Source organism: Sycon ciliatum, chromosome 2, assembly GCF_964019385.1.
Source record: "Sycon ciliatum chromosome 2, ocSycCili1.1, whole genome shotgun sequence".
NCBI lineage: Eukaryota > Metazoa > Porifera > Calcarea > Leucosolenida > Sycettidae > Sycon > Sycon ciliatum.
Genome location: NC_088644.1, coordinates 16,524,631 through 16,534,630, shown reverse-complemented (window position 1 = coordinate 16,534,630; position 10,000 = coordinate 16,524,631). Strand labels below are relative to the sequence as shown.

Here is a 10,000-nt window from a genome sequence, read left to right as displayed (position 1 = left end):
ACGCCATATATCTCTGAAGCACCCTATAAAAGAAGCTCTCATTCTCTCTTTTACTTCAGTTCCAGTTTAGTCTAGTCTAGTCTACACTAGTCTAGTCTAGCAGTCGAGACTCGGTCTCAGCTCTCTGTCTTCGTTTACTTTGAGCTCGGATTTGATACTACTCACAACGTAAAACTAACAGTCTCTGTCTGTTGATCGTGTGGGGTTGAACTTGGACCAAGCCAGCTATATTGGTTGGCCCCTGGGTTGTGTTGGGCTTGTCGTGAGGCCACACGTCTATATTCAGTCGCCGCTCGTAGTGATTTCGGGGTCCGGTCACTGTGAGCCGGGGATGCGACATTTGGTGCTGTGACCAGGATGGTCTAAGTTCTCCTCACTCCGTAACTGCAACGACGCGATGTCCACAGCAGTCTTTCGTGAACAACCTTGTCTCTGATGGCAGGTTCTTGGCGATAGATGTGGCAGAGCAACAGCAGTGTTGGACACTCCAACTTGGTACGAAGAAAACTCCGAGTGCGTTTCTCTTTCGTATCCAGCACTGGCTTTCGTTCCGTATCTCGTGTTCCTGTAGCGCTGCAGTGCGAGTTCGTAGTGCACGACGAGCTTGCTTTGCTGCGGACTACATGGCGGACACCAAGGTGCGAAATTTATTGCCAGTTGCATGATCGATCGAGGAGTTGTTTGCATTCATGCAGTTCTCAAGTACGAGTGCAGTGCGCGTTTGTTCAGCTTCAGATATGGAAGGGTTCGTGAACCCGTGTACCATGTGAGCCGTAAACAGGGCTTGGGTCCTCTTTACGGAGCGTTGTGAAAGTAGTCACTACGACTGGATCACGGAGTAGTGCAGTGCAGTTTTCAAGTTTCGACAAGAAAACGCCACTGTTCGGACATGGTGTTTGTTGAGACCGCTTGAAGCTCTTGAAGCTTGACAAGTCGTCTCTTCAACGATGAGGCCTTACTGACGTTTGCACTCAGTTTGTTCTCAGTCGCGCAATGGCGAGTGCTGTTTGAAGACCCGTACCGGTTGTTTCATGGCTGAAACGATGGGAGGATGCAGACCACGTCGCTGGTTGTGGACGAATTCAAATCTCGTTCTGCGTGTCGCCGGACGCACCAGACGAAGATTTGTGACGCCCAGCGTTGGTGCTGGCGGAAGCAGTTTTATCTGCGAATGCTCTGGACGATCATGTCGCGAGGATGGCGAGTTCTGACCTTGTTGTCGATCTTCATTCTCCAGATGTTCTGTTTGTGAAGAAAAAAAGTTTGTGGAGAGGATGGCCGGACAGTACATGACCTACTAGTATGTGCTGGAGTGTATACTCGTTACTCTTCGCGGTCCTTGTGCTTGGTGAAAGTTGACCAGTTTCCTGCAGAAGGAACTGTGTCCTGTGAAAGTGTGATGTTGATGGGTGCCTTTGCATCCTCAACAAATGACTGAACTGTGCACCGGTTCGGGTTGTGTACGGCTCAGAGGAGTCAGTTGGTCTCTGTGGATGAGGCGCCCGGATCGGTCAGTTGTAGCCAATTTCAGTTGGTGGTGATGAGCTTGCGTAGTGAGCAACGGAGAAGGGGACGGTGGTGACCATACAGGCCAGGATGGGATTCCTGGGGCCGAAGAAGTATGGTCTGCGCTTCATATAGGACGAGGTCCTAGAACTGAAGTGGAAAGGCTGTGGTGGGAGAGGATGATTTGGATCTGGATCCCTCGAGCACAGTGTTGGCTGATCAGGGGACGCCCTGTGTCGAGGAGCCTGGTAGGCGAGACTCATCTGGGGATGATGAGTTGTTGCGAGTGAGGTCCCAATTTGCTCGTTACCGGATGGATTTTACTACGAGCTCTTTACCGATCTTGTGTCACAACTGTGTAGCACCATCGGATTGAGTGAATGCTTTATGTGCCTGGCACCTGGCGAGGAATTGTATTTTCTCGTGAGCAGTCAGTGATATTGTTCAGTCGTATGAGCCCGATACGAGTGATATGCTGTATTCGGCTGATGACATGGTGTTCGCACCAAAACCTGTGGTGGATTGGACTTGCATCCTGCATCTCCAGTTGACTTACCTATTGTATCCGTCGCGGAGCCTGGTGGATGACACTGGCAACGTCGCGGTATCTCACCGACTACCTTATCGGTCGAGGATAGTCACGGGGACGTGATTCTTCAACGGCGGGGGAAATGTCACGTCCCAGAATAAGACTACTGCTGCCTGATAGTCCTGTGACAGCAGGATCTACATAGTGAGCAGCTCTGTGCTGAGCTGTCACGCCCTTTTAGTACAACATGGTTTGGCCAGTGTCTTGTCCCACGTGCTTAGCATGTAGGTTGAGCGACACGCGCTTTCCCACGTAGGTGACATGCCTTCTTGGCATGACACGTTATGGGATCCAAGGCCGGAACCTGGTCAGGTAGGTTCTCGCGTTGTACGTTTCCTGGAAGTTCTTCACTTCCTGGAAATGTGACCCCAGGCTTTGTGCAAAACCACGTCACTACGACGTTCTACAGGTTTCCACGATGCCTCGGCGCTTCGTGCAAAGAGCCAAGACTAATATGACATTGTATAACAAGAGCTAAGTGCAAGACATGAGACGTGTGCAAGAACCAAAACCGTCACCGCGCAAGAGGTCAGAGTATCACGCAAGCAAGACCAAGAATGCAGCAGAACTTACCATAAGAAGCCACTGAACTATGGCACGTTGGGTGAGCGGGCTCCCCAACGTGACCCTCATATACTCACATTGTACTCTGACGTGGGTGAGCGGGCTCCCCACGTCCCAGTTTGGTCTTTCTTCTCTCGATGTCTTTCTTTCTCTTTCTTCTCGAATGATCACCGTACGTATATTCTGCATTTCTGCTGACTGGCTGCGCACATTCCGGTTTGACTTGTTCTGCTAATTCCTGGAATTACCTCGCAATGATCACGCCATATATCTCTGAAGCACCCTATAAAAGAAGCTCTCATTCTCTCTTTTACTTCAGTTCCAGTTTAGTCTAGTCTAGTCTACACTAGTCTAGTCTAGCAGTCGAGACTCGGTCTCAGCTCTCTGTCTTCGTTTACTTTGAGCTCGGATTTGATACTACTCACAACGTAAAACTAACAGTCTCTGTCTGTTGATCGTGTGGGGTTGAACTTGGACCAAGCCAGCTATATTGGTTGGCCCCTGGGTTGTGTTGGGCTTGTCGTGAGGCCACACGTCTATATTCAGTCGCCGCTCGTAGTGATTTCGGGGTCCGGTCACTGTGAGCCGGGGATGCGACACATGATCAATGCACTGATGTTTCACAAAGTCCTTGCCTTCTTCAGAATGACGTTGAAATAACAGGAAGGGTGTGGGGGGGGGGGGGGGGGGATATTTTCTCCTAGCTATAATTTTTGCACCGCTTAGGCACATTTCATCACTACCCATGTTCTCCCCGATAGTTCATTATCATCGGATTCTCAAGAAGACACTCGTTAGTCAAGGAATATATTCGTATCAGTATTCATCAGCCCCCACCCATTGATACGACCATTCTAAACTAAAAGTAGCCAAACTTTTATATGCACCCGCCTTGGGAATGCTTCGGTGCAATACTATGACGTTTTCACTCACAGAGCAGCTGTTCCGCATATGGGGTAGTGGTCTACGAAAGCAATCACACTCACGATGGCAGGTTCCATGAAGTTGCGCGGAACAAGAGCAACTGCACAAAACATATTTGTAAATGAAAAATACGCTTTTCGTACTCTTTCGCTATTCTCAGCCGTAAAAAAAACAAAAAACATATTCATTTGAGGACATGTCTTGACTCAGCGCGTGCTGTTTCTGTTCCAGATGACTTTCCCAGTTATCATCTACCAACTGTGGGCAACATGGTCACATCTCGGCATCCGGTTACACCGAATGGCCTGAAGGTGTCTGTGACTACAAGTCAGTCTGCTACTAGACATGTCTCTACACTGTATCCAAGTCATGGCAACAAGCATGAGGTGGAATCCGGTTCTTCTACGCCGTCTGCCAACACAGAGAAATTACAAGGGTCCGAGAGAAGTCCTGCGCATGAAGCCATTGATCCAAGTGCAGTGTTGAAGCCAAGTTCAGCGGCCAGTGTCAATCAGACAACCAGAAGGCAAAGTGGACACTCTGGTAGTGTTGGCACTATCAATAGAACTGATTTAGTTCCTTGCCCTGGCTGTTCCGGCCCAACACTTGCAGTGGACCGGACAGCACTTGCAGTGGACCGGACAGCAGAGCCTAAAAGCTTCAACTTAATTATAGTGATCCTGGTCGGCGTAATCCTACTCGCCATGCTCTGTGTACCCATATACAAACGGATGAGACTAACTGGGAAAGGTGAGTCTAAGTCCGATATTTCCAAAACTGGGACTGACTACACACCACAGTAGTATTCACGACATGCGCTTTTCGCCTGACCTCATTCACCGCACCAGCCACACATTCACTGCACCAGCCACACATTCACTGCACCAGCCACACATTCACCACACCAGCAATGCATTAACAACATCAACAGAACTGATCAAAGTTGAAATAGATATTGTTTCTTCCGTAATGTCATTTTGATAAATAAATCTCGTTAGTCAGGGAAGGTTGTTGAAAACCGAATGGCCAAAAGTTCTCAAAAGTGCACCCTAAATTCTAAATAAGCCAGAGCACGCGAAAAGGGCGCTTAGCCTCACATTTTGGAAATTAGTTTTTGGGCATGATGTACCGGCAAACTTCAGAAAACATGAATATAGTAACAAAAAAAACTCCCGGTAATTCCGAAGTTACAAGCATTCTTGTTTGTTACTGCCTGACGGTCGCAAACACAAAATACAACTTCAATTGGATTTTCTCAGTTCATTGTGCAGTGAGCTAAGCACACTTTTCGGGTGCGCTGGCAAGGAATATGGAGCATAAGGGGACAATGTTCAATGATTCTTTTCGGCTTGGTGTAAGGAGAAAATAGACGGTGATTGATACGGGTTTGAAAGTAATTGTGCCAATGCTGGTGTGGCACAGTCCAAACAGTGGTACTACTGTCTTTACTACACCACTGCACCTAGGCATCCAGGCACTGCACCTAGGCATCCAGGCACTACAACTTAGGCATATCCTGTAGTGTGCAACTCTGTTTATGTCGTCACGGGTTTGAAATCGTGAACGAACTGCCTCTACGCTCCTCGCCACGCCACACAACAGAGGACTAGCACAAATTTTTAGAGAGCTTTTCTTCTACTTCATTTCAGTAGGCGACTGGGGAACTCATAAAGAAGAACCAACATTGACAACGAACGACTGACAACGAACGTCTGACTCTGACAACGAATGTCTAACAACTGACGACGACCGTCGGACAACTGACGACGAACGTCGGACAACTGACTCTGACAACGAACGTCTGACAACTCACCACTGACATGGCAAAAGGAAAACATGATATCAGAAATTGGTGCCCTCGTCAGCACAAAAGGTGGTGTACTCAGCACAAAAAGGTGCACGTGTCAACAACAAAGCAGCGCAGCAGCATGTACGGGTCAGCAGCACAGAGACACAAATACAGCAGCAGCTACGACGAAGAGACAACACGTGCAGCCACATGTACACACAGAGACACAAATACAGCAGCAGCTACGACGAAGAGATAACACGTGCAGGCGCAGGTACAACACTATTCCCTACCAAAAAAAGACATCCACTCCTGTGGATGGAAGCAAAAGTGAAGTGTATAAAAAACGGAAGAAGACAGACCGGAGAAGAAGACAGAAAGACAGGGGAAATGAAATATGAAGCAACATAAACAGGCGACAATAAAACACAAAAGAGGTGGGCCACAACTGTTGAACGCATGACGAGTAGGCCAGGAGGGTTAACACCAGTCGGGAGCCCCGCAAAACTGTGCACCAATCAACGGAACCTGCAAGCAACAGATTTTGCAAAGGACCCCGGCTGGCGAGCTGTTCGACCTGTGTTTGTCCCTTTGGATCTTTTATTCTTAGAACAGCACCAACCTAGTACGCCACCCATCCACCAGTCATGACAAAACAAAAGTACAAATGCATGAGAAAACAGGTTATGCCGACGGACCCAGCGACGCTTCCAGGAGCGGCGAGACCAACAGCACGCACCGGCCGAGAAGAAGACTGGGGCAGCATGACGCACACTGGCCGGCTGTCCGAAAACCGATGGCGCTACAGAAACTCCGAGAATCACAGGACACACACAGAAAGAGAGAAGGACTGACGCAAACATCTCAGCCATCACCAAAAATCAGAAAAGCACACGAAGGAAGGGAAGAACAGCCAGGAAGAACACGTCGACTGAAACAGGAGCAATTAATCAGTGAGGACACCATTGAGGACACACAAACAAATCGGTTACCAATACGCAAGAAGATAATGAAGAAAAACCACAGGGCGCTACCCTGAAAAAACCCACAGGGATTGAACCTGAAAAAACCACAGGGAGTGAACCTGAAAAAACCACAGGGATTGAACCTGAAAAACACGGAACTTATAGTACATCCGCTCGCAAAACCAAAAAACTGAAGACAAGAAACTGTCAGGGACCGATTGGGACGCACAAGGGCCAACCAGCAACACCCGGAAACCATAACACCCGCAAGGCAAACCGATACAAAAAAAACGCAGGATTCCTGCAGACCACCAAGCAGACCGTGGCTCACCATGATCAGACGCCCACCCAGACGAACTAGAGAAACCCACATGCCGAAACACAATTATTACAAACCACACGCTCACAAAAAAAATTCAACCTGGATCAAGAACGAGATTCCTACATGAAGTTCACACCTCCCACCAAACCGGAAGCCAACAGCTTTCCTACTTTGTTGACAGTGCATGACCGAGCCTGACAACGCTCTACACCATGTACACAGAACATGGAGAAACTACTACTAAAACGGTAAAAACACGAAACAAAACAATATGGATCGACTACATACGAGGCAGCACCTCGAGAACGTTCAGGTGGACATCTAAACAAATCACGCGACACAGTCACACTATCGGAGCAGTCCGACGGCAACTCCGTGACAAGCACAAGTGCACAACACAAGACGAGATCAAAGCTACCCATGCTGAATGCACGACGAACAAGCAAACACAAGTTCCAGATTCGAACGAGTAGCGCACGAACAGAAGTTTGAAATTTTCATACACAACAGTACAGTACAGGGTAGTCAGAGCGACACAACTAAGGCCTCGTTTACACGACAACGATTGAAAAACGTTTTTCAATCGTTTTCGAAACGTTTTTGCTGTTTACACGAAAACGATAATCGTGTACACTGCAACACTTTTTTCGGCGCGCAATAGTCACGTGCAAAAAGTTGGCCTGGCGCAGGCTGGCGGCGGCATGTTTTGAGTACAAGGCTCGTACTAGAAAAACGTTTTTGCCGTTTACACGAGAACGAAACGGTACGAAAACGATTGAAAAAACACTTTGAGGCCGTTTTTCGTTTGAAACGTTTTTGAAACGTTTTTCAGCGTTGTCGTGTAAACGCTCTTATCAAAATCTGTGGAAGCGTATTCTTTTGAAAACGTTTTTGACAAAAACGTTTTTCAATCGTTGTCGTGTAAACGAGGCCTAACACAACGGGGCGAACTTCCAACGAGCAGCAAGACTACACTACGAGTACACACTCGAACACAAGAGAACAAGGTTCCACGGAATTCCTGCCGGGACCCGAGTCACCCGACGCAAAACAATTATTTGAAAATTCGAAATCGAAGACAAGGTACCTCAACACATTACGCAGAGCAGACAATTACAAAGGCATGCTCACCTGAGTAGGAGCTCCAAGGATCTAGGAAAGGGTTGAACAGACGCAGCAAAGCGGAGCCATGGCGAGAACGCGAAGAGGAAAACGAAAAACACCGGCCGGAGAGCGACGAGCTTCAGGGTCGTGGGTTCGATTAGTTGGGCGCCAAATGTCGTCACGGGTTTAAAATCGTGAAGCTACGACGAAGAGATAACACGTGCAGGCGCAGGTACAACATTTAGGCTAATCATGGAGAAGGCAAATTTGAACTGAAACGGCAAACAGCACTAGTACTGTAGTATGTGTACAGGATACATGGAAAGCACAGCACCACTACTCCACTAGTGTGAAACAAGACAGTTCACATGCACGGTGTACATGCATACACCATACCAGCCTAGATTTGTTTTATGGGCAATTGCACTGTACATGCATACACCATACCAGCCCAGATTTGTTTTATGGGCAATCGCACTAGTGTTTTGTCTCTGGGTCTGTACTGCTTGCTGGATGTGTGCCAAGACGTCAGTGTATCTCTAACGTCTATGCCTATCGTCTTGTTTAAGATCCACCGGAGGTCTCCACTGACATACATGACCAGCTTCCTGCTTCAATACAGTTCACTGGTATGCTTTCTGGTAAGCTTACTTGTTTGGTATTGCTTGCAATGTTTCATGGTAGTAGTTAAGCCAAGTCAACGATGTCCAGGGAGACAGGCAGTGCATATGTAATGCAACATTGTTTCATGCCTCTGCAGATTTTGTCTGATAACAGATAACACAACTATTTCTATGGTGAAAAAGGAGAAGGACATAATGTTACGAGTTATGACTAACTGTCCTTCTCCTTTTCACCATAATTTAATTGGCTCACCATCCGAGTTCAACTTTGCACAACTATTTCTGGTAAGAAAAAATCGCATCCATCATACGTGTTCTTTCAACTTCTTTGCTTCATACTTGACCTTCCCTTCGAAATGCATTGCTCATGACACAGAATATAAAATGAGGTCTGGAGAGCAGTTTCCTGTTTGTATGGCCTTGCCTGGCCCCGGGTGCAACACAATGAAGCATGCATGTTGTGTACCTTGAGAGCACTGTTTGAGCAAGAGAAAAGTTGCTTGAGAGCACTGTTTGAGCAAGAGAAAAGTTGCAACACAATACAAACACTATACAACGGTGATAGAGGTTTCACAGGCACTGTCATCATTATGTGTAGCATTGTCAATCCTGCTTGCTCCACCGGGCACTGCATCATTGGAAAAGAAAGTTGATATGCTCAATCTCAGGACTAGGCTGACAGATTATACCGAAGGTGATGTGGCTGTTATTGCTTCTTTTTCTCTTGTCACGTATATCCCACAATGCAGGACCAGTGTGTCAGCAGATGCTGACGGTCTACGTTAGCTATTCGCGTAACACATTAGCCAGTGAGAAGGCCTTGATCGACTGGATGTCCACTTGGCTGCACTTGGCAGGTGTGAAAGTAGTCATTGATTACTACTATGAACATGAGGATGAGTTTAACAACGATCCCGCTGCTTGGATTGGCCAGCAAGTGGAAACGTGTGATTTCACCATAGTTGTCTGTTCTCGCTCCTTGGTTGAGAATTGGCAGGCTACGGATCACGATGCCGAGGAAGTGAATTTCAACCGTGCAACGTTTGAAGCACGTCTGTTGCGCAATCTCATGATCTACAAGCCCACATCTGTTATTCCAGTGTTGCTGTCTACTCCTGATCAGAGTCCACCGTCAAGATGCAACGTGCCATTCATGCTTAGAACTAGGACAATGTTTGAGCTTTTCTTTGATCTGGAAACCGAGATGATAGTGTGGGGCGATGCGGACAGTCTCCTCATGCAGTTGTACGGAGATGAGGTCTTATCTTGTCAACCCGCTCATGTCCATCCATCACCAAGAGTGGATGAGTCTACCAATGTGGTTAGTGTTCCGGCACAGGGAGACGCACGGCAGAAATCCGACCAACAATTGTCAACAAAAATCACTTCGAAGTCACATAGGAGTGCATCGCACGAATCTGGATCAGAATCTTGGGACAATAATCCATCCAAATTCCTTCCTATCTCACCAGCACCGTGTGCATACCAAACTGTACAGGTCGTACATCCGCATGCAACAGCAGTGGCATGTTCTGTGGAGCAACGGCGAACACCGGAAGAGCGAAGCGCCTCACCTTGGCAACAGTCCACATCGTATGTCAACACGCGTGCATC

At 47.6% G+C, this 10,000-nt stretch overlaps 1 protein-coding gene across 1 annotated transcript in view; it reads left to right on the top strand.

Annotated features, from left to right (window-relative positions):
* LOC135808943 (uncharacterized) overlaps positions 1 to 10,000 on the top strand; it is a 46,329-nt gene that overhangs the window by 35,233 nt on the left and 1,096 nt on the right. Inside the window, exons 8-10 of the mRNA XM_065322193.1 lie at positions 3,815 to 4,333; positions 8,333 to 8,404; positions 9,136 to 10,000. The exon at positions 9,136 to 10,000 is cut by the window's right edge and continues 1,096 nt beyond it. Coding sequence (XP_065178265.1) covers positions 3,815 to 4,333; positions 8,333 to 8,404; positions 9,136 to 10,000 — 1,456 coding nt within the window. The remainder of the gene's footprint in view (positions 1 to 3,814; positions 4,334 to 8,332; positions 8,405 to 9,135) is intronic.